The 25926-nt window shown below is 43.7% G+C and overlaps 1 protein-coding gene across 1 annotated transcript in view; it reads right to left on the bottom strand.

The window, feature by feature from the left end:
- The window catches only part of PTPRJ (protein tyrosine phosphatase receptor type J), a 169507-nt gene that overhangs the window by 37385 nt on the left and 106196 nt on the right, over positions 1-25926 (bottom strand). The window contains exons 2-8 of the mRNA XM_089914817.1: positions 20002-20020; positions 18616-18849; positions 16482-16664; positions 13418-13657; positions 11528-11755; positions 8317-8583; positions 5479-5730 (exon numbers count right to left, since the gene is read on the bottom strand). Of these exons, the coding sequence (XP_089770943.1) occupies positions 5479-5730; positions 8317-8583; positions 11528-11755; positions 13418-13657; positions 16482-16664; positions 18616-18849; positions 20002-20020 (1423 nt within the window). The remainder of the gene's footprint in view (positions 1-5478; positions 5731-8316; positions 8584-11527; positions 11756-13417; positions 13658-16481; positions 16665-18615; positions 18850-20001; positions 20021-25926) is intronic.

A 25926-nucleotide genomic window follows, 5' to 3' on the forward strand; every position in this document is an offset into this window, starting at 1 on the left:
CTCCTATGAACATTGGTGTAGAGATAACTGTTCAAGGCCCTGCTTTCAATTCCTTTGGAAATATATATACATGTAGGAGTGGAATTGCTGGGTCATATGGTATTTGTTTCCCTTTTTCAAAATTGCCTTTAATGCTGTTACATTTATTCTCCCCAATAATAATGAACATCGGTCAATAATAGAATGGTAATGCCCTAAGAGTCTAGCGCCTTATTACAACTCTTCTTGATTTCCATTCAACCGGACAATTACAGGCAATAGTACAAGAGATGCCTTCTCCTTATGAATAGGCTTAAATTACTTTTGCAGCTGCACCATATCAAAGTACAGTCCACACCCTGGTTAAGACCTCAGTCTTCAAAGTCAGACAGAGGCCAGTTCACCACCTTGCCACCCTGGGCCAGTTACCTAAGTTCACAGACTCCCCATTTCCTACTCTATAAAATAGAGATGATAATAGTCCCTACCTCATGGAGTTGTGTTCAAAATGTTTAAATACAGGATGACAGCCCAGCCATTTGCAGACCCCTAGTACATTATGTTATTATTACATTAAATTCTGGCCGTTGGCAAGTCATACAATATCAAAGGGACCCCACAATGGTGATGCCTTTACCATTAGCAACATTCTCAAAAAGAAAGAAAAAAATATATGTTGATACTACGACCCTACCTCAAAAGTCTAATCTGAAATTCAGACTTGAAAAGGAATTACTGCACTTCATCTGAGGGATGCATTTTAGCAGTCCCCATATTTTGGAAGTAGATCTTCCTAGTAGCTATCAGTGCTTAACCCAACCAACAGAGTTGAAGAAACCTACACAAGGAGAATCTGAAGAGTCCAAATGACTTCACACGTGGCTCAAGGAATCAGTCTCATTTCTTTATTCCTCCCTTCTGGAAAAGATTTCAATTCCCTTGCAATCAAAGATCAGGGAATACTGTATGTTTTCCAAGCTTTCCCAAAAATTTCATTTCAAATTTTAAAAACAATAATGAGCAATAGTTTTCATGAAATATTTTTATCAATATCAATAGGCCTCATAGAACTAACAAAACTACTGTATCACAATGTTGTTTATGAAAGACTATAAATAATCTACCTGTCCAACAATAGGGGAGTAGTTAAATATTTATAAACTTTAGGGTTTCAGGACCCCTTTATCTTCTTAAAAATTATTAAGGCTCTCAGAGAATTTTTATTTATTTAGGTTACATTTATGTATGCTGTAATAGAAAATTTTTAATGGGGAAAATATTTAAAACATAAGAATACACAAGCACGCATTCCATTAGCCAACAGAAAAATGATCTCATCCCATGTCATAGAGCATCTAGAAAACTCCACTGTACACTCGAGAGAATGGGAGTGAAGAAGCCAAATAGCATTCCCATATTATTATGGTAATAATACCTCACAGGGCTTCCCTGGCAGTTCAGTGGTTAAGAATCTGCCTCCCAGTGCAGGCAACACAGGTTCGAGCCCTGGTCCGGGAAGATCTCACATGCCACGGAGCAACTAAGCCCGTGTGCCACAACTACTGAGCCTGCGCTCTACAGCCCGAGAGCCACGACTACTGAAGCCCATGTGCCTAGAGTCCGTGCTCCGCAACAAGAGAAGCCACCGCAATGAGAAGCCCGCACACCGCAACAAAGAGTAGCCCCTGCTCACCACGACTAGAGAAAGCCCGCAAGCAGCAACAGAGACCCCACGCAGCCAAAAATAATTAAATTAAATAAATAAATTCTTAAAAATAATAATACCTTACAGACCCCCTTGAAAGAATCTAGGGGACTCCCAGAGATCCCTGGACCACACTTTGAGAACCACTGATCTAACCAAGGGGTCAGCGAACTTTTTCCATATGGACCACAGAGTAAATATTTTAGGTTTTGCAGGCCATTTATTCTCTGTGGCAACTACTCATTTCTAGAACAAAAGAAGCCATAGACTTTATATAAAGAAATGAGCATGGTTGTGTTCCAATAAAACTTAACTCTATAAAAAAACAGGCAGTGGGCCAGATTTGGCCCATGGGCCATTTTTATCTGCTGACTCCTGATTTAGACAATGGAATGTCAGGCAGGTATTAAAATTATCCTGCAGAGAAGGAAAGAAATCATAAAGATCAGATCAGAAATAAATGAAAAAGAAATTAAGGAAACGATGGGAAAGATAAATAAAACTAAAAGCTGGTTCTTTGAGAAGATAAACAAAATTGATAAACCATTAGCCAGACTCATCAAGAAAAAAAGGGAGAAGATGCAAATCAATAGAATTAGAAATGAAAAAGGAGAAGTAACAACTGACACTGCAGAAATACAAAAGATTATGAGAGATTACTACAAGCAACTCTATGCCAATAAAATGGACAACCTGGAAGAAATGGACAAATTCTTAGAAATGCACAACCTTCCGAGACTGAACCAGGAAGAAATAGAAAATATGAACAGACCAATCACAAGCACTGAAATTGAAACTGTGATCAAAAATCTTCCAACAAACAAAAGCCCAGGACCAGATGGCTTCACAGGCGAATGCCATTAAACATTTAGAGAAGAGCTAACACCTATCCTTCTCAAACTCTTCCAAAATATAGCAGAGGGAGGAACACTCCCAAACTCATTCTACGAGGCCACCATCACCCTGATACCAAAACCAGACAAGGATGTCACAAAGAAAGAAAACTACAGGCCAATATCACTGATGAACACAGATGCAAAAATCCTCAACAAAATACCAGCAAAAAGAATCCAACAGCACATTAAAAGGATCATACACCATGATCAAGTGGGGTTTATCCAAGGGATGCAAGGATTCTTCAGTATATGCAAATCAATCAGTGTGATAAGCCATATTAGCAAACAGAAAGAGAAAAACCATATGATTATCTCAATAGATGCAGAGAAAGCTTTGGACAAAATTCAACACCCATTTATTATAAAAAACCCTCCAGAAAGGAGGCATAGAGGGAACTTTCCTCAACATAATAAAGGCCATATATGACAAACCCACAGCCAACATCATCCTCAATGGTGAAAAACTGAAACCATTTCCCCTAAGATCAGGAACAAGACAAGGGTGGTCCACTCTCACCACTATTACTCAACATAGTTTTGGAATTTTTAGACACAGCAATCAGAGAAGAAAAAGAAATAAAAGGAATTCAAATCAGAAAAGAAGAAGTAAAGCTGTCACTGTTTGCAGATGACATGATACTATACATAGAGAATCCTAAAGATGCTACCAGAAAACTACTAGAGCTAATCAGTGAATTGGTAAAGTAGCAGGATACAAAATTAATGCACAGAAATCTCTTGCATTCCTATACACTAATGATGAAAAATCTGAAAGTGAAATTACAAATAGATGGAGAGATATACCATGTTCTTGGATTGGAAGAATCAACATTGTGAAAATGACTACTACCCAAAACAATCCACAGATTCAGTGCAATCCCTATCAAACTACCAATGGCATTTTTCACAGAACTAGAACAAAAAATTTCACAATTTGTATGGAAACACAAAAGACCCTGAATAGCCAAAACAATCTTGAGAAAGAAAAACGGAGCTGGAGGAATCAGGCTCCCTGACTTCAGACAAAGCAACAGTAATCAAGACAGTATGGTACTGGCACAAAAACAGAAATATAGAGCAATGGAAAAGGATAGAAAGCCCAGAGATAAACCCACGCACATATGGTCGCCTTATCTTTGATAAAGGAGGCAATATACAGTGGAGAAAAGACAGCCTCTTCAATAAGTGGTGCTGGGAAAACTGGACAGCTACATGTAAAAGAATGAAATTAGAACACTCCCTAACACCATACACAAAAATAAACTCAAACTCTGTAAGGCCAGATAGTATCAAACTCTTAGAGGAAAACATAGGCAGAACACTCTATGACATAAATCACAGCAAGATCCTTTCTGACCCACCTCCTAGAGAAATGGAAATAAAAACAAAAATAAATAAATGGGACCTAATGAAACTTAAAAGGTTTTACACAGACAAGGAAACCATAAACAAGGAGAGAAGACAACCCTCAGAATGGAAGAAAATATTTGCAAATGAAGCAACTGACAAAGGATTAATCTCCAAAAGTTACAAGCAGCTCATGCAGCTCAGTATCAAAAAAACAAACAACCCAATCCAAAAATGGGCAGAAGACCTGAATAGACATTTCTCCAAAGAAGATATACAGATTGCCAACAAACACACGAAAGAATGCTCAACATCATTAATCTTTAGAGAAATGCAAATCAAAACTACAATGAGATATCACCTCACACCAGTCAGAATGGCCATCATCAAAAAATCTACAGACAATAATTGCTGGAGAGGGTGTGGAGAAAAGGGAACCCTCTTGCACTGTTGGTGGGAATGTAAATTGATACAGCCACTGTGGAGAACAGTATGGAGGTTCCTTAAAAAACTAAAAATGGAACTACCATACGATCCAGCAATCCCACTACTGGGCATGTACCCTGAGAAAACCATAATTCAAGAAGAGTCAGGTACCAAAATGTTCATTGCAGCTCTATGTACAATAGCCAGGACATGGAAGCAACCTAAGCGTCCATCAACAGATGAATGGATAAAGAAGATGTGGCACATATATACAATGGAATATTACTCAGCCATAAAAAGAAACAAAATTCAGTTATTTGTAGTGAGGTGGATAGACCTAGTGTCTGTCATACAGAGTGAAGTAAGTCAGAAAGAGAAAAACAAATACCGTATGCTAACACATATATATGAAATCTAAAAAAAAAAAGAAAAAAAATGGTCATGAAGAACCTAGGGGCAAGATGGGTCATGAAGAACCTAGGGGCAATATACATTACCAAACGTAAAACAGATAGCTAGTGGGAAACAGCCACATAGCACAGGGAGATCAGCTTGGTGCTTTGTGACCATCTAGAGGGGTGGGATAGGGAGGGTGGGAGGGAGGGAGACACAAGAGGGAAGAGATATGGGGACATATGTATATGTATAACTGATTCACTTTGTTATAAAGCAGAAATTAACACACCATTATAAAGCAATTATACTCCAATGAAGATGTTTAATAAAGAAAAAAAAAATTATCCTGCAGAAATATTTATGCTAATAGGGAAGAATAGTCATAATAAACTTGAAATGAAAAAAAGCAGATAACACATGTACAGGATTTTAATATTTGTTAAAATATATATACACATACACACCTTTCTATACCTTAAAATTCTAAAACATCACGCATCAAAAGCTATTAGTTATTATCTCTGGTTGTTGGTTTACATGTGATTTTTCTTTTTGCTTGTCTATATTTTATATAATGAATATGAATTGCTGTCATTATAAACTTGTTAAAAAGTTTTTCTTAGATAATTAAAAGAAAAGCAATATTTGGAAAATTTGACATTTATAAATTATACTGATTTCCCTTAAGAAACATGACTGTTTCTCAGAAAATACAACCTATTTGCTTACCAGTTGTACTGTAAATTGTTTGGGAATCCCCTTTAGTCCCATTTGGTCCTTGTGGAAATATGTCAAAACGATACTCGGTTCCAGGGGATAAGCCACCAATGACAATACTTTGTTCGGTCGTTGTTTGATTTACTCCAACTTCATCCGGTGTGATATGTATCTCAAAGGAATTAGAGTCATTGCTATTCCATGCTAAGCCAATTTCCCTTGTGCTGACACTTGTCACTCGAAAGTCAGAAACTGGACTGGGGGCTGTGGGTAGAAAGTAAATGACTAGATTAAGAATCTAGTTCTCCAGGAGACAAGGGTGACTGAACCTCACAAAATATTTACAATGAGATTAAACGTACACTTGGGACACCCAACCTCTCTTTTTCTCTTTTTTGTATTATCACCTACAACACAAGTCCCTCAGAAACTCATGTTTCTAACCAACAAGAGAATACTTGGCCACAGGAGTGCAGAAACTGGTGTTTAAGTTGTACAAAGTCATTCAAAGGAAATAAGAAGAGGCGTAAATTCTCATGGGTCAAGGGCTCAGGCACTGGAGGACCTTGGCCACTGCTGGCTGCCTATGTTGTATACATTACTTAGCCTTCCAGAGTCTCTGTTTAAGGAAGTGCAGCAGAGGCTGCTGTTGACCCCCAAAATCCATTCCCCCTTCCGTTTTCCTTAATCATACACCCCCAGATTCTTAGCAGTGTACATGGCTATTGGAAAGAAAAACTACATTTCCCAGCCTCCCTTGCTACTAGGCTAAGTTCTGGCCAATGGGATGTGAGTATAAGGACCATATGGCTCCTAAGAAGCATCCTTAAAGGATGGAGCGTTACCTTTTATCCTTCCTCCTTCTTGTAACTGGAATGTGGGTGTGATGCCTGCAGCTCAGGCTGCCTGGCTATAGAACCAACAATGTGGCAGTGGCTGCAGCTTCCTGATGCCAGGACGGCAGCTCAGTACATTCCTGGAGACACAGCCAGGGCTGCTGACAGTGACACAGTTGGGGACTCCCTGGATGGGGAGTTCTGCACCCTTAGGCTGGGAGTCATTTCTGGATCCCAGCCCAGAGCTGCACCCCACATGTTATGAGTTGAATTGTGTCCCCCCAAAATTCATATGTCGAAGTCCTAACCATCAGTACCTCAGAATCTGACTATATTTGGAGGTAGGATTATTAAAGAGGTGATTAAGGTAAAATGAGGCCATTAAGGTGGGCCCTAATCCAATCCATTATGACTAGTATCCTTATTAGATTAGAGGGAACTATATTCAATACCCTGTGATAAACCATAATGGAAAAGAATATGAAAAAGAATATATTTATGTATAACTGAATCACTTTGCTGTACAGCAGAAATTAAACGCAACATTGTAAATCAACTATACTTCAATAAAATTTTAAAAAGAGAGAGATTAGGACACAGACATGCACAGACCAAAGGAGAATCACGTGAAGACACAGGGAGAAGCCGGCCATTACAAAGCCAGGAAGGGAGGTCTCAGAAGAAACCAAGCCTGAATCACCTGATCTCAGACTTCTTGCCTCCAGAACTGTGAGAGAGTCGATTTCTATTGTTTAAGCCTCCCAATGTGCCGTACTTGTTATGGCAGCCCTAGCAAACTAACACACCAGCACTTCCAATGATTCTATAAACCCTCAGTTCCCAAGATAAGATCCTCTTCAGCTTAAAATAGCTCATGGTTTCTGTTTCTTGCAACTGAGCGGTAGCTAACCATCCCATCCTGCCTAGCACTGGGCTTCTTTTATAATGAGAGAGAAATAAACTCCTGTCTTGGATACTTCGGGAATTTGTTACTCACAATGAACCTGATCCTAACTAATAGAGAGATTAAACAGTAAAAAAAAAAAAAGTAAAAGGTGAAGAAAAGAAAAGCAGATTTCATTTACTCCAAAGACCCAGTCAGAAGACGTTTGTAAGAATGCCTAAGGTGTGCTTCTTGGAAAGCAACAGACACTCGAATACAGTATTCCGGTGGGATGAGCCCTGGGTCCAGAGCCAGGCACCCCTGGGTCCAAGTCCCTGCCCTGCTGCTTACCAGCTCTGTGGTCTTGGGCAAACTCTTCAGCTGTGCTGAGCTATAGTCTTTTCATCTGTAAGACAGGGATCCTAACACCTACCGTGAAGACCACTACAATACATGTAAAGCTCGTGGTACAGTGCAATACCGATATTACTATATTATTACATTACTACTCTACTGGCACACCATTATTGTTTTAATTATTGGACCGTCCTTGGAACAGAATGGTTTTTATCTGCTGCCTAACATCTTGTCTTTAAGAGACAGCTGGATCAGAAGAAAGAAAAGACAAGACATAGCTGTGTCCTATTTCCTTATAACGTCAGCATCCAAAGGACAAAGGGACATGAATAACCAGGTTCTTTTTGTCTCCACGTATCAACTTGCTCCCTGTCGCTAGCACACTAGAATGGCTGTCACCAGCACAGGCTGGAGCTGAGAGAGCCCAGCTGTCTGATCCCACCTCTGACACTCACAAGGTTTGACACCTGTCCATAGCATCTCTCTCGGCCTTGGCTTCCTCATCCATAAAATGAGGCCAGTGCCATGTCACAGATTTGTGAACATTAAATGAGACCGTGCAAGGAAAGCCCGTCACGCGACGCTGGGCCTGTGGGCAGGGTCAATCAGTGGTCACCGTCATAACATCACACATCCTGAAGGTGGTAAGAGTCCCTGTGGACCCACAAGGTGAGCTGTGCTTTCCTCAAGGGCAGGAACAGAATTTGTCTTGTATCTGCACCTGGTGCATAGCAGGCAGGCAAGAAAGGTTAGCAAAGCAATGAGTGGACTCACGGGTGTACACCTGGAGAAAGCCCGGTATGCCCTCAGAACTGTTGTCAGGGAAAGGCCACACTGTGATGCTGTATAACGTGCTCGAGTTGAGTGGGGTGATGACGGCACAAGTCTCATGGACAGTGAGATTGAAGGGATCTGTCTCGCCAGCAACTTGTATCTTGTAGGTATAGACAGAAAATGACTCATTCTCATTGATTTTCCAGGTCAGGGTCAAGCCTGTGGCACTGATGTTCACAACTTTGATGTCAAACACCTGACTGGAATCTGCAAAGACACAAGAGGAGTTAACAACCACCAGAATGGCCAAGCCAGACAGAAAGAGACAGAGAGAGGGAGAGATGCTGTCATCAAGGAACGTCATATAATCTAAGAAACACTCTTAGCGATTCTTCCTTCCTACTCTACACCATTTAACGCAACATACCTGAGTGTAGGGCAGTCCCAGCAAAAGTCAGGCAGCATCTTCAGTGAAGAAAACAACCTGGCCAATTGCAACTGCATAGTTACTCTACGCTCTTCTTGTGAGCTGACGCTTAGAGATGCGACAGACTCCTCAAACAACAACATGGACTCTACACATGCCCCCCTAGGTGCTGGGTGACCCCAAAAGGTCTCAAGCATACGCCCATCCAAGAATGAACACTATACTCTACATGATCAAGTAAAGATCACAGACTTTCACATGAGGCAGGTCTGGGTTCCAAGGTCAGCTCTACTTGAATAGGCAGGTGGATCTTAGGAAAATCACCGAGCTCAGTTTCCTCATCTATAAAGTCAGGATAATAATCCTAACTCAACAGAAGGTAACACAAGAGCGCTAGTTACTCACCACCTGCCCACCCCACTCTCCCAATCCACCCCCTGTCCTTCTCCTGCCTGCTCTGTGCCCCGGGGAGGCTGAGCCCTGTACCTTGCATCACTGGTGCATGGGTGGGGGGTAGAGACTCTGCCAGGCGGCCCGGGACCAGGTTCCACCAGTGAGCGACAGGGGCACGCTACTGGGGGGCTGGAGGAGAAAGCAGCTGGGAGTCTTTCTCCTCACCGCCTCCTGCTCTTGGTCACCTGTTCTGACATAGCCCTCGCTCGGCTCCAGAAACACCGTCTCCTTCTCCTTACTCTTCAGCCTTGGACGTAATCTCCTATCATGACCAGTCTCAGGCATCTCAACATCCTCTGATGGTGTCCTTAACTCCATCCCACCTAATTAGTCACTTGAAAAGTGCCTGGTACCATACATGTATGTGTATCTGTGTGTGTGTGTGTGTGTGTGTGCACATGAGTATACACACACAACATAGAGAGGATTAAGGCTATAATATAATTATTATAGTAGTATATATTATATTATTATTATTTATTAAACACTAGGACAGTCAACACCAACCAGACTTTGTGTATATCCACACGACCAAAAGCCAAAAATGCAATCACTATTACTTTAACTCCACTCAAATCACTTTAAAAAGCAGGGAACCCCAGGTCCACACTACTCCACAGGCCGCTTTTAGCAGGATCAGGCAAAAAGGCCCTCCTCTGGATGGCTCTGCCCAGGGGTGTGTGGCTTGGTGAAAGACCCAGAGACCAGATTCCAGCCCCACTCACCTCCCTGCACAAGCATCCTGTATGTAGGACAGCCCCACCACTGTCAATGGCACCTCTGGAGGAGTCCCTTCCCCCCACTCCTCCCCCAGCCAAAAATTGCCCCCAGGTGTCCTATAGCACATCCTCCCAGCCCCTCCAAAAGAGAGAGCAGCTCTCAAAACACACATATACCATCTCTCTAGGAAATGAATCAACCCCTCCAGAATCATCAGAGTCCCTGAGATGTTACCTAGTCCCAGTGCCTCTCCACTTCCGTAGCTCAGCGTCCAACACCTGCACTTTCACTCATGACGTTGCCTCAGCTGACACATCCTCCGCCTCCTCTCCATTTATCCAAGTCCTATCCTCCCTTCAAAGAAAGTTCAGATCCTCCCTGTAGAAGAGGCCTTCCTTTGGGATTTAATATTAAAATCAGGCTCCAGCCTTCCCATGTCCACGGCACTTAGTGGGCAACTGTAGTGCACAGTGACCATGGGCTGCCTATGCAGCATCCAAGTCCCTCTTCCAAAAGGCATCCCAATCCCCCTTGTAGGGAGGAAGTGCCTACCACCCATGTGGAAGCTGGAGGGACAGCGGCTCCCTTCCCCAGCACAGCCATCTAGAAAGCAACAGGACACCCTCTCCACCCTAGGATCCTGAGGGAGTGTCACCAGCTCCAGCATGGACCAGCCCCCCAGAGTTCCCTGGATGCTCGACTGTTTTCTGTCCTTGGTCCTCCAGCCTCCATCCTTACTCCCTCCATTCTATGGATCTATGACAGCCTTTCAGAACAGATATATTTTGGGGGTTTGTTTTAATTTTTATGGGAGTATATCTGACTTACAAGTATGATGGTGGTGCTAGCTTCTGCTGTGCAGCAAAGAGACTGTCATACATAGAACAGAGATATTGTTGGATAAGATAACCCGAGTCAGTCTGTGTTGCCTGCAAGCAAGCCCCCAACAGCTGCAAGGCTACAGCATTTGTTCCTGAACCCACAGAGCCTGACCGTGTGCTTTCCCATGTATGTTTGCCTCGATTCCCCATCTATACTGCAATTCCCTGAGGGTAGGAACCATTCTTTACCCCCTCATCAGCACCAATCCAAAAAGTCTCTAAAACTGTTCAATTTACAGAGTGGGAGTGCGGACAAATTATAGGTAGAAAGCAGCAACGTGCATGTCAGCAAGTATCATAGGAAGGTCAGTATGCCTTCCAAGTTCAGGCCAAAAAAGGAAACTCATTTTCTTCTCTCAAGGGGAAAATACTTAACCAACATGGACAAAATGAATATCAAGTTACAAGAGAAAAACATTATGCCAGTTTGTCTCGTTGGCCAGTGCGCAGAGCTATGAAACAAAGAATGAGGTAGCCCCTAGCATCGGCACATGGTAGCTGTTCAAGGAAATGAGCAGCTATGTTGTAATGAGCTCAAGGAAAGAAGGGTCTTGGCCACAGAGTTAAGAAGAAACTCACTGGATCTGCTCTGTCCAAAACCTCTTCCAGAAAACTCTCTCCCGCAACAAAACTACTTATGAAGCAAGAGATAACTCAGAACCAGAATCACAGAAGACAAACTCTGTGCTAGAAAACTCTGGCTGAAGCCACTTTACAAAATTCAACATACTTGTTTTAAACTCTGTGGCGCGGGGCTGTCCTTCCGCACCATTTGCTGCTCGAGGATAAACAGTGGCCTTGTACTGTGTGTCAGACTTTAGCCCAAAAAGCAGGACTTCCGTGGTGTCTTGGGGCAGAGAAGGGTCAGAGGACGGGGCTGCAGATTCAAGTCTGTATTTGTACCCAGGGGCAGTGGGGCTCCCGGGTGGCTGCAGAAAGCGGTCTGTGTTGCTGGCATCTGTTTCAAACACAAAAGGCAAAGATATTACCTGCGACAGAAGTGCATCCCTGTCTTCTGTCAGCGCCGGTGCCCTCCCCACCGTAAGACGACACATCAGACAGTACCCACAGCTGGGACTCCACAAACACCTGTTCCCTTCCTCCCCCAGAGATACACATGCTCCTGAAAGGGCCCTGATTTGGGGGTTTGGTGAGTTTTTTTGCCTTTCCTTTTTTTTAATTGGGGTATAGTTGTTTTACAGTGTTGTGTTACTTTCTGCTGTACTACAAAGTGAAACAGCTGTATGTATACATGTATCCCCTCCCTCTTGGACCTCCCTCCCACCCCCCCTCATCCACCCATCTATGTCACCACAGAGCACGGAGCTGAGTCCTCTGTGCCATACAGCAGGTTCCCACTAGCTATCTGTTTTACACATGGTAGTGTATATATGTCAATCCCAATCCCCCAATTCATCCCACCCCCTCTTCCCCTCCACCGTGTCCACACGTTCGTTCTCTGTGAAAGGGTCCCGATTTGGGGCAGGTACTGCACTTTGCACTTTTAGCCCAGGTAGCACCGCAGATATCTGTGCTTCTCTCTCCAACTCAGCGATTTGCATCTCTCCCCAGCTTCCTTCAAGAAACCATCGTCTCCCACCCAACTCCAAACATGGATTTCCTGGACAACCTCATGATTCACACTTGGCTAAGCAGAGCCCACTCAAGGAATTCTTTCCCTGGACCAAGGCCCCTGCTGAGAGAGGGTGAAACAAGCAGAACCGCTGAACCAGGGGAAAGTTGGTAAAAAGAAAGAAGCAGGAAAGATAGACAAGAGTCACCTCCTCTCCTCCTTCAAGGCCTTGCTGCCCCTGGTGGGGAAATATACACGAGCCAAGCAGTTGCTCTTTTAGTCTAAGCTATTTCAAGTCTGATTCTGTCACCTGCCATCAAGAATCCTGACACCTACTCTGTACATCTGTTTCCTTATGTGTAAAATGGGGACTGAGTACTTGTTCTCAATTCACAGGGTTACCCCTGAAAATTCTATGAAGTCTGCAAATGACTATTCCACTGTCAATGCAGAAGACACCTGCTAGATTCGCCTGATAAGCAGCCCTTTTCTCAATGGATGCGGTTAAGTTCCTCCAGCGGGCCTACTTGGGTTAGCACATCTGTTATCTATCCAACTGAAAGTTTGCTTTTTGTTTTTTTTTTTTTTGCTGTACGCAGGCCTCTCACTGTCGTGGCCTCTCCCGTTGCAGAGCACAGGCTCCAGACGTGCAGGCTCAGCGGCCATGGCTCACGGGCCCAGCCACTCTGTGGTATGTGGGATCTTCCCAGACCGGGGCACGAACCCGCGTCCCCTGCATCGGCAGGCAGACTCTCAGCCACTGTGCCACCAGGGAAGCCCCCCAACCGAAAGTTTAAGAAGCTAAAGGGCCCAGCTACTTTCCTGGATGCCAGGCTCCAAAAAGTTTCAACACCCACAGTGCCGACCTGTAAAATAAGAACATTTTCCCCTCCTTCCTCACATACTCGTGGAGGTCAAACTAAAATGTGGAGAAGACCTCTATAAATTCTAAACTCCGTACAAATTATAAGAACAATTTTTCTTAACTATAAGTTACTGAAAGTCAAAACCAGCAAGGCAGATCAGAAGCCCACTTTTGTAACTCACCTAAGCTATTTTCTGTAACCAGAGGGTCACTCTGTGACTTATTTGAAAGATACAGGGTGACGTGTATCTTTTGAATCCCTGGCTTCAGGTCTGAAATATTGAGTGCTAAGTTTTGAGTCGACTCCTGGCTTCCTTCAAGGAACATCCGGCAGGTGTCAGTGATGTTATCATTCTTCCAGGTAAGAGCAACGTGCGTCACACCCACGAAGACAACACGAAGACCAGAAACTGGATGAGGCTCTATTTTAAAAACACACAGTGGGCACTGATGGAATAAGACACTTGTAGTCACCTTTCATTAAGAATGACTGGGGACATTGATGTTTCAATGTGACCCACTAAAAATACTTCCATTATATCAGAGTCCAGTGCAGTTCCATCATTTCACAGCAGGGAGAAAACTTATCATTATGCAGAAAAAAAAGGAGAAAAGAATAAACCTTAAGGCCGTAATTTTTTAGGATCTGAACTGTTCTCCATGACAGTTAATTCCAACAGTGATCTGATACTCTTCTAAATTGCCCTTTTAAAAAGCAGCATTTAATATTTGTTTTAGATATCAGGAATAAGCATCAAAAAAAAGGTGATCATTTGCTACATCTAAAGGTCTCAATTCCAGATAATACAAATAATATTTCACAGTATCAAGACATTTCAACGAAGACCCTCTTCCCTGTATTCCAACCCCAAGGGAAATTTTCAGAACATTTCCAGTCTCTATTATCCCCCCTCCGTTCTTTCTATCACTTTATTTGACTGGTTGTGACATAAACCAAACCATTTTGGCCAAGATGACATCCACTCCCTTCAATCTTGAGATAAGAACATGGAGATTCAGAACAGCAGGGTGACTTGCTCAAGAATGCACACTACTTGTAGCATCAGGGAAACTAGAGCCCAGGGCTCCAGCTTTAAGCATATATTGATACAAGCACAGGCAGCACTGCAGACAGTTCCACAACCCTGCTTGAGGTGGCTGAACTCAAAGACACTGGCCTGGACGACTGCAAGGCACCATCCAGCTCTGAGGCGAGCTGGTCCATTCTGCAATTCTGTTCTTCACATCAAATGTTTCTGATGCAAAGATTTCTACATCGGATCACACGTTTCTTTAAAAAAGACACGTGCAGGGGCTTCCCTGGTGGCGCAGTGGTTGAGAGTCCGCCGGCCGATGCAGGGGACATGGGTTCGTGCCCCGGTCCGGGAAGATCCCACATGCCACGGAGCTGCTGGGCCCGTGAGCCATGGCCGCTGAGCCTGCGCGTCCGGAGCCTGTGCTCCGCAACGGGAGAGGCCACAGCAGTGAGAGGCCCGCGTACCGCAAAAAAAAAGACACGCGCAACACAAATAAAGCAGCCATCTCAATGATCTGGGTAACTGTTATGAACACCACTGTACCACAGTGCTCTGGAATCAGGCTGCTGGGTTCCCACTACATGATGGCTCAATAACTCTGGGAGCTCAGAAGAAACTTAACTTCTCGGCATTACCATTTCTTCCACTGTAGCCCTCAGGGTTACTGTGAGGACACCCTGATGTATTAAGGACAGCTAAGCACATGGTATGTGCTCAGTAAACAGTAGCTGATAAACACAGCCTTGACCTTGGGGGCTTTAAGGTGGAGTGAGGATCCTTGGTTCCTGGGCTGTGGGCTTCTGGCCACCTGTCCACCTCCCCTTTCCTATAGTCACCAATTCTGTATCACGTTGTCCCATCAGCATTTCTAAATTCTGTCTTCTTCTTCCTCCTTAATTCTCTTCTATCTCCTCTCTGCCCTCTCCTTCTTTTCCTCTCTCTCTCACAATACAGCAAATCTTTACTGTGGGTTTCTGTTTTCTCTAAAACTGTGCTGAGAACCTCCAGGAGGTTTTTGAAGGTACCTGTGACACTGCATCCCTGTAGCTCCTCTCTCTTCAGTTCTTTTTACTTACTGGGCATCTGGGCAAGATTTTATTTAAGGAAATAGTTTCCAAGCTTAAAAAAAAAAAATGTTGAAAACCACTGGTTTAGCGTTGGCCTGCTCCGTGTGCAGATGGCGCTGTGCCAGGCGGTCACTTCACACCATGGGCTCAGGAGGTCAGCTTTCCACAGCCTTCACCAGCCAATGAGAGCACACCCGACACAGGGTGTGATCAGAAAACCAACACAGGACCTCTTTTTTAAATTGTGTATTCTTCTCAGCTTAAAAAGAGCGTCTCATCTGTTTTTTATATTTTTGGTTCTTTTCAGCTTAAAAAAAAAAGCTATATTTGCAGCTGTAACAGGTGGCTCAGGGTACTGACATCTAAACTAAAGAAAAATCTAAGCTTAATAAGAGTCCCTGGACTCTTATTTCATTTGAAGCACATACTCCTCTATAAAGTATATCAAACTTTCATGCCCAACGGAAGCTCCCAGGAATATAAATATAGCATCAACTTCCCTGGGGAGATTAAAAGAAGCCTAGTAATTACCAACACCATCAAGACACATTTCTTTTTCTTTTTTTTTTCAATTAATTAATTAATTAATGGCTGTGTTGGGTCTTCGTTGCTGCGCACAGGCTTTCTTTAGCTGTGGCAAGCGGGGGCTACTCTTCGTTGCGGTGTGCGAGCTTCAGTAGTTGTGGCGTGCGGGCTCTAGAGCGCAGGCTCAGCAGTTGTGGCACACGGGCTTAGTTGCTCCGCGGCAGGTGGGACCTTCCCAGACCAGGGCTCGAACCCGCGTCCCCTGCCTTCGCAGGCAGATTCTTAACCACCGCGCCACCAGGGAAGCCCAAGACACATTTCTAACAGGTCTCCGTTCCCAAGTCCTAGCAGAAAAGTAAGTATTAATCAATAATAATGAAAACAATTTTAAATCAAAGAGTTGGAAGTAGCTAAAATATCCCAAAACACACAGGACCTTAATACTGAGTGATCCTGTCACCTGAACTCCTGGACTTGAAACAATACAGAATCTTTTCTCGTCTTCCACAGTTAATGAAAATCAATCTCTTTCCAGCAGGCAACTTGAATGGGCAAGGCTCTAGGATACAGGACAAGAAGGATGGTTCATGATCATTCCTGGGAGCTACTCATCTTACCTAATGTGGTATCTCCTGAAGTCCCATTGCTTCCTGGACTTGAGTATGTGCTGTTACCACCTGTTTGATTTGCAAGGCTCATCTGCCCATTTTCCATCGTACTCGTTACTCCAGCTGTGTCGTTTTTCCAGGTTAGGGTCACACTGGTTGGACTGATGGTAACGGCTTCTGTAGGACTGGGTTCTATTTTAATATTGTTTCCCAAAAAAAGGAAAGAAAAAAATTATATTTCGAAAAGAAATGTAAGAGTAGGGACTGCTCTGTAAGTCTACTTTCCAGAAGTGAATTTTGCAACTGTAGAATTTCATTTCTCTTTATTTGCCTCCCGGACTTCCCTCCAACAAACTACATTTAGATTCCCATATATACATGTATGCATGTGTGTTGGTGAAACAGAAGGCTGTAAAACAAAGATAAAAATAACAGAGGGTGGCCTTGTTGGCCATGACTTGAACATGGAGCTAAATCTGTACAGAAGCTGACATAAAAGAGACCTGTGACGCAAAGTAAGTCTATCTCCTGATTCTCAGAAAACACTGCTTCTGGAGAGGCATATGCAGTGCAGAAGCATATGATAACTTTCCTTCCAAGCCCAGATATTAGGAGGAAGCTCCACAGTTCTCTGGCCTAAAGATGGCATAGGACAGAATGGCATAGAGAGAAAAGAGCTGGTCTTGGAATCCAGACCTGGATGTAAGGCACTGCTCTGCCCCTTAGCTGTGTGACCTGGAATTAGTCCCTTAAAATATCGCAGTCTCAGGTTCCTCTGCTGACAGCTCTTAAACACAAAGGATTATTATTAAGGCACCCTGAAATTGTAAACAAAGTCATTGGACTTGGACATTCACAAATCAGGGCTCAGAGTCCAATCCTGCTGGCCACTAGCATGTGATTGTACCCGAAGTCATCTCACTGCCCTAAACCTCACTTCAGCACCTGTCAAATTGTAGATGTACAGGATCTTAACACAATGGAAGCCATGATGGTTATTAACAGTAACTAAAACTTCAAAATGGATGCATCCTAATTACAGTCTAGATGGAGGAGTAACAACTAGAAACAGAAGTTACCCTTATTGCATAGGCAATAAGGCCCTTCTCAAGGACCCAGGGCCTTATCCCAGAAGAATAAAGGTGGTACAGGTAACACCACTTCAGCATGCATGTGGCCTTCAAATGACAGCATGGAGAGTGTGCCTGACCTGGAACCTGGGAGATGCAAACATTAACCCAATCAAAGAAGAAGGGCAGGAGAGGAAACAAGAGAAAAGAAAAGGGACCAGGCACAGAAGAATCTGGTGGCCCACAATTCAATAAACTTCATACCAGAAAGCCCCTCACACTTGAACCTCCTCTTTATAAAGTAACCGGTTCACAGTGTCAGAGTAGCATTTTGGCAGGTTATCGTTGTGGTACCATTTGCAATCAGCAGTGATGGTGGTGGTGAGGATAATGATAAAACAATAAGCACAGTCACAGCGTGAGGGCAGCAAGAAGCAGCAGCAGTCCTATTCTGGGTGCTGGCTGGGTCCCAGGCACTGTGCCAGGTGCTGTGCACATATTTTCTCATTTATGCTTCACAGTAACTTCCTGAAGAAGGCTATGGCGCCATTTTAAAGAAAGAGAAATATGTCAAGAACTAAAGTTTGTTGATTCATACAGGGATTCTGTTTCTACAGGGAAAGATTTTTAAAAAGCAGGGGTTTTTTTTGTTTGTTTGTTTTTGTGCCGTACCACACGGCTTGCAGGACCTTAGTTCCCCAACCAGGGATTGAACCTACACCCTCAGCAGTGAAAGTGTGGAGTCCTAACCACTGGACCACCAGGGAATTCCCTAGAAAAGGAAGTTCTTAACTTTCAATAGTTCAGCAAAGTACATCTTAAAATAGCTTTTAAAACTATGTGTGTATATGTATGTATTTTTGGTAATAAAGATGAAGAAACTGAGGTCTAAGAGGACCGATGACTAGCCCCAGGTCATACAGTGAAACAATGACAGACCCAGGAAGCGAACCTGGGACCCTGATTCTCGGTCTGCGCTTTTAACCACTACGCCATCGTAGTACTGCTCAAACATGAAGACACTGACATTCTCTAAAACCCACAATCCATCCCAAAAGAAAAGTGTCACTCACGTATTTGCACTTCTTGGCAGCAGGTACTGGAGCCATTTGAAAGGGTGAAAAGATAGCGCATCCCAGGAACCAGCCCTGAAAATGAAGTCTTCCCATCACTGTCTGCTCGGAGAAACTGCTGACTCTGGCCACTCAAATCCGTTACGTTTATCACTGAAAAGTTTCCTGCTGCCTTGATAGGTGATTGAATCTCACTGGCTGTAGATGTGAATTCAACCAGATCGCAGCGGGAGCCTAGAACACAGGAAAGAAGAATGAAATACAAGCTAATAAAATGGCACCTCCCACCATATACCAGCCACACAACAGGCTTTTTTATTATAATTTTTAAAACGCATCATAGTTCCCTCATCTCCCTTTCCCCACTTTACAGTATCACCTCTACACACAGATATTTTCTTCTCTTGCACCAGTGATTCAAGCCTGCACAAGGAACCTTCCAGTTTACTTACCAAACTCATTAACAAGGAAGAAAAAGCAATTGTAGAACTCTTTCTATTGTTTGCACAGGCTTTGCATAATGACTGTTATTAACTGAGCTTTTCTTTATTAGAAGGTTTCAGCAAGGTCTGCCCCCTTTGTATGGCATTGTGAGAACATTCTAATTATTTTATCCCTATGGTTCACAGACTTTGAGGTTTTACCAACCAGGAAAAAAAAAAATAGTCCTTGAATTTTGAGGACAGACAAAAGCTACCAGTTTTTATTTTTTCAAAAACATACATTAAAAAATTACCATATACTCTTACTTTTATTTCTTATAGAAATAAATAATTTTATTTCTTAAAGAAGCACATTATGATCCAAAAAATTGTTAAGGACATAATCCCAGAATAAACAGTGATTTCAACTGAATATATTTAGTTTCATAAAAAACTTATTATACTGTCCCTATTTTTCTCATTTTACTATAGATCTGGGAGGACCTCAGTGGACCAGCAACTGGGATTCAGCCCTCCACGTGGAAGCAAAGTATCCAGGAGGCTACGTCTGGTTTTCCAAAGGTTATGCAAAGCCTGTACACCATTTTAAAAATCATGTGGTAATGTAGCAACACAAGAAAATAATTATGGGATAACAGTACATGAAATAAATATAAATGATACTGCATTATGAAAACTAAGTGGTTTTTTTTTGATCACCTACAGATGTAGGCTAGAAAAAAAATCACAGAAAAATTATTTCTTTGTCAGGATTGCACAAATAAAAAATTTTTTCTTTCACTTGCTGTTTTCACCCTCACCCCACTTTTAAAGAAAAATTGGAAACTAAGCAAGTTTTAGCAAATTAGCATTTTCTGTGACTTTCACGTTGCTGTTAATGTTGCTGTGTCCATCGGGGGGCAGTAGCGAACAACATAAGAGTGGAATGGGAAGTGGTACTTACAGTCACCTGTACACAAGATCTGTAACAGAAAAAGAAAACGGAAGTCAGTAGATTCATTCAGCCATGGCAAATGCAAATCAGAAATAAAGCAGTTGGGAATTTAATAACTGGGGCGGGGTGTTAAATACATTAGGCAAAGGCCTGTTGGCCAGGGTTAGGGTGTAGGGCCACTGAATAGGGGAATTCAGTGTAACCGCGGGTCAACTACAAACAATGGAGACCAGACAACTGTTGGCAGTGTTTTTTCCCACTGAAACATCCAACAAGAGCAGCTCCCCAGGTCAGCACTCCTTCCTGTCGCTACATCGTGCACTGAGGCAGAAGAACATCGAAACAAGAGTTGAGATTCTCTGCGTCAGAAAGAAAGGAAAGCAGGACCATCACCCCATCACCCCTTCCTCAGAGCCACTTCAGGTCGAGAAATGGAGGGTATAAAGCCAGATGCGTGACAGAAGAAATCCACCGGGTTTGAGATTTTCATTGTGCAAAAATTCATCTTCTATCAGTAGGTGGCAGTCATCTTTTTTTTTGTAATCATATGGCAATCAGCTTTGAGAAGAATAAATGTTTGAAACAGAGGGACCTTAAAGATTGTCTAGTTGACCGTATCTCAATCTGCCATCTTCAGATCCCTGGGGATCCTCAAAGATATTTATCATGAGCCATACATTATTTCCCCACACTTTAAAAACCTAAAATATTTCAAGATTGTTCATTCTGTTGTTTAGTTAATACACCTTTTTGGATATTTCAAAGTATGGTCCTTGTAAAGAAGAAAATAATCAAAAGGGACTCCAGTGGAAAAAAGCGTCTTCCAACCTCCCATCACACTTAGAATAAAATGCAACCTCTTAACTACAGCCTGTGTGGCCTCTCTGATCTCATAGCCTCTCACACCCTTTACAATGTTCTTGAAGCTGATTCTCCCTTGGACCCTTTACGTATTGATTCCCTTCTCCAAAAACACTCTGCCCCCAGACCTTCCCAGACTGTGGCCTCAGATGCCACCTCTTCACGGAGTCCGTGTCCAACCAACCAATGGAAATTAGCCCTACTCACTCTCCACCACATCACTGGTGAGTTTTCTCCCGGCATTCACCTCAGTTACTGTCAGTCTCCTCCAACTGAAATGTACACTCCACGAGAACAGAAATCGCGTCTATGCCCGTGCCTAGAATATTACACACAGTAGGCACTCAATAAATGCCACTGAAGGAAAGAATGAGCCTCTCATTTTGGAGAGGAGGCAACCCCTAAGGCCCAGAGAATGGAAAAACTTGTCCAGGGTCCCATAGCAAGGCTAAGGCCAAGGCCAGTCAGGTCCCAGGAGCCTGATTTACCCAGGCCAGTATTCCTTCCACTTATCCTGAAAATTTGCATTTATCAAATGGAGAAGATAAGAACAACATTAGTTTTCATCTCATGAGATAGGTGGACAGAAGGGGTGGGGGGGAGGGGCCTGGCCCCTGTCCTGTCTCCCAGTGGCCCAGGTACTAGTACTCAAAGGGGTCCAGCGCTCTTCTCCTCACTCCTTGCAAGCCGGGGCGACGGGAAGCCCTGTTGATATCCTTTCCTACTCACCCCCTCTCTCAAACTTTCCATTCCCACCACTGCACTGTACCCTCAAGCCCTCCTCACCTCGGGCCTAAACTTTTCCAGCTCATCTTCCTCCCTCCAGGCCCTGCCCCTCAGTCTATGCTATGCATCAATCCACGTCATCCAGGATGGACCACAAGACAGGGAGAAAAAGGAGGTGTCAGTTGCTAGTTAAGTAGCACAGGGCAGCAAACTTTTTTTTTTGCCCATTAGTTGGAAAACATTAAACTACATAACCTCATGACCCTAGGATGGCATGTTATTTTTTTTTTGCAATGTTATTATCTCCCTGCCTGGGCATCTATATGTTGTGTCCTCACCTGGAATCCATACAATCATCCAACCATCCAACCAAATGTCGCCTAAGACATGAAAGATCTGGGTCCTGTCCTCAAACTGTTTACAGGAAAGTAAGGGAAATAAGACATGTCTGTAAAAAAGTACTTCAAGGTAGAAAGTACTGACAACTCATTTAACAAGCGATTCCCGCACACCTGCATGTGTCAAGCGCTGTGCTAAAGCCCTAGAGCTAAAGCAGACAGGCTCCGAGTCCCAGGAGGCCATGGCAGAGGGAGAGAGGAGGACAGATGGAGGATGCCCTCGGGTAGGTACCACTCACTGAGGGCATACATGAAGGTGAAGAGTGTCTGTGCATCTCCATCTGTGCCCTTTACAGTCCTAGACTCAGTAAACACTGAGTGGCCGATAGTCTAACTACACAGGACAACGTGTCAAAGGGCTCTGAGTTCTACAGGTGAAAGTTCGAGAATCATGGTCATGGCAAAAAGTTACGTTTCCAAAGATTAAAATCATATGCCCAGAGCACTGACTCTGCCAGGCACTGTCCCAAGTGCTTTCAGATATCAACTCACTTAATCCTCCAAACATTACTAAAAGGGAGGCACAGGTCCCTACTGGGCTGGTGAGCTACAGCACCTGGATCTGAACCCAGGCAGTCTGACTCCAGAGTCTGTGTCCTAAACCACTAGCTACACTACCTTCCAGGGTAAAGCAACTGGCGAGAAATGTACCAGGACTTAGGGAAGGTTTAAAAATTAATTTCAAGCGATATTATCAGTGTGCTTCTTTGACAAATCCAGGTACAGTTTCTCCTGGCAACCCTCCCAAAGAAGGCCCTATGTGCCAGGCATACACACCAGCTGGTATCTTTTCGAGGTTCATCATGAAATCGTAGCTTCATCACATGGCTTCATGTCTTTTTGGCCTCACTCCCCCTTCTGTTCCCTCATCTTGACCTCACTAGGCCTTGACTTCCCAAATAAAGCATTAGGAGTTTAATCCTTGCCTTAGGACCCAGGGGACCTAAAGGATGCAGACTAAAACGAAGGACAAGAGCACCTAAGAGAAGTCTGCAAGAGGTCTCTTGGGGAAGAGCTTCCTCACTAATAAAAAGGAATCAGACAGAAGGAAACACCATCCCGCTTCGCTGGACTTCAGCAGATCTACCCATGATGCCTGGAGCCGCTGCAGCCACTATGTGACAAGGAGGGAAGAACTCACCCACCTGCTGAGGATGGCTGATGAGGGGAATGAGAGAAAACACCTGGATCCCTGCACTGCCAAGTCAAGCAATTTTAGACTCTTTCTACCTCCAGACTTCTTGCCTGGGGAGATGCAATACCCCTTATTATTTAATTACTCTTGTTTGGGTTGTCTAAGATTTGCAACCAAAAGAACACTACAGCAACCACAAAGCAAGGTGACTCATTTTCACATTTTTATAGATTAAAAAAAAGTGAAAGGTCAGTGATCTGTCATCAAGGGTTACAGAGCTGGTCAGTGAGAGGTAAAGCCAGGAGGCAAGTCCTGGTCTGCCAGGCCCCCAAACTCTTCCAGTGACCACAGGAAAAAAAAAAAAAAAAAAAAAGACCCTTGCAAACAACACCCTACAAGTTAACTGGCATGGAGGATGCCTCATAAGTACTTTTTAAAGAATACAATCAACAGAAAGCTCATCTTCCTGAAGTTAGCTCAGAGCCTAGTTGGGCCTGGGGGTGAAATGGGAGAAAATTTCCACAGATTCATACACTGAGCATCAGAGTTAACTAACTGCAGAAAAGGGAAGTTGGGGACAACTTTTCAGCAGTGACAGCTAAACATGGTGATGAGAATTATCTCAGCTTCCTCCCCTTCTAAGAGGACCCCAAAAGGCACTGGTCGTTGTTAATCGAGAAGGATTCCACAAAAATCGTCCTGCCTCCAAGTGCCTTCCCTCAACTGGTCCCTCACCCAGAACTCCAAATCCAGGTAGGGAAAGAAGCAAGCATTCCGCAGGTTCCAACCCATTTAATCCTCACAACTCTGTGAAACAAGAACGATCATCCCCATTTTACAGATGAGGACACTGAGGTCAGAGTAGACCTCAGGTCACAGAGCTAAGAAATTTCCCAACTGGTTATTATGAACTTGTCCCAGGCACAGGAGGGAGAAGTACTTCAGGGTGGAGAAAAACCAGCACCTTCCACTCTCTACTTCCCTCTAGGCAGAAATTAAACCAGATAAAGTATGCAGAGCCAGGCCCAAGAGCTAGGGGCACATCTAGCTCCCAGCCTTCTCCCTCTTGGTTTCAACAGACCCAGCAATCAGAGGTTATGAATTAGCTCACCCTGTCTAGGCCTCAGAGGACACCAAAAGCCACAGCCCCTGTGCCCAAATTGCAACAGGGGACAGTGATTGCATAAAAGATGGTGGAGGTCAACTGAAGCACTATTCGCAATGGCTAAAAGGTGGAAACAACCTAACGGCAGATTAACAGAACGTGGTATACACATACAATGGAATACTATTCAGCCATGAGAAGGAATGAAACTCTGATACATGCTACAATGTAGATGAACCGCAAAACCATTATGCTAAATGAAAGAAGCAGACACAGAAGCACACATATTGTCATCCCATTTATATGAAATGTCCAGAATAAGGAAATCTATAGAAACAGAAGGCAGACCAGTGGTTGCCAGGGGCTAGGAAGAGGGGGAAGGGACAGTGATTGTTAACGGGTACTGGATTTTCTTTGGGGTGATGAAAACGTTCTGAAACTAGAGAGAGGTGGTGATTACACAACACTGTGAATGTACTAAATGCTACTGAACTGTACACTTTAAAATGGTTAATTTTATGTTATGTGAATTCCACTTCAATTTTTTTAAAAAAAATGATAGTAAGTAGGTGACTGTTTATTATCAAGCTCCGCCATTGGGAGGGAGGAGGGAAAGGAAGCCTCCGGAAGGAAGAGGTTGGGGTGGGAGGGTGGGGAGGAGAAGAGGAAGGTAATATATAGAGAGGTTTTGAAAGGTGGATTTGACAGCCGAAGAAGGGGGAATGAACCCCCACCCCGAACTGGACATCAGAAAACATGGGGTGGGCAGAACAGCCTTACCAGAAGCACTGTGGGGACCTCCACTTCCAAATGCATTCTGAGGATAAAAAGGAAGGAACTCAAGTTTACTAAGCACCTACTGTGTGCCAGGCACTGAGCTGGGCTTTCTACAGACCTTGTCTGAGCACAGACTCATGGGATCTTGGGCTCTGGGACTAGACCACCTGGGGGAAACCATTCAGTGCCACCATTTACTTGCTGTGTGACTTTGGGCAGGTAGCTTAACCTCTCTGTCCCTCGGTGTCTACATCTATAAACAATCATACCTGCTTTGTTATAGTGAATATGAAATTAAATGATCTATTTAAGCTATTACGACCATCATCACCTTTGAATCTTCACAGCAACTCTGCAAGGTATTTTTATCTCTATTTTACAGACGACAACACCAAAGCTCAGATCCTACTGATAAAACCAATGGGCAATCTGAAACTCATACTTTACAAGTGTATAAATAGCTGAACAATAACTCAGTTACAGAGGTGGGCACTGAGGCACAGACAGTAAGTGGCTTACCCAAGGACATAGAGCCAGCGAGGAAGCACCAGAAACAGAATCCAGGTCTTGACCTCTATCTTGACCTCAACCATTCTAGCCAAGATTCCCCAAAGCCTTCTCTCCTGGGATGCAAACCCAGATGGAGTACTCATAGCTTACCCATCTTCTCACTACCACCCTGCAAAGTCACCCACACAGGTGGCCCAAGGCTTCTGCAGGCCCCATAACTGGGCAAAAGGAGCAAACACTGAGAAGAGAGATTAAGCTCACTGTCTTAGGAGGAAGACATGCCAACATACGAAAAAAGAATACTGTCTTCAGTTCTGCCAAGGACTTCCCGTTACCTAGATACCCCAGGCACAGCAGACAATGGTCCACCCACTGGTCAACCAGATGGCCAGGCATTAACTATGCCCAAGATCACCCAACAC

Source organism: Delphinapterus leucas, chromosome 7 (genome assembly GCF_059928025.1).
Source record: "Delphinapterus leucas isolate spDelLeu-1000000601 "Yukka" chromosome 7, BTC_Dleu_Yukka2, whole genome shotgun sequence".
Lineage (NCBI taxonomy): Eukaryota > Metazoa > Chordata > Mammalia > Artiodactyla > Monodontidae > Delphinapterus > Delphinapterus leucas.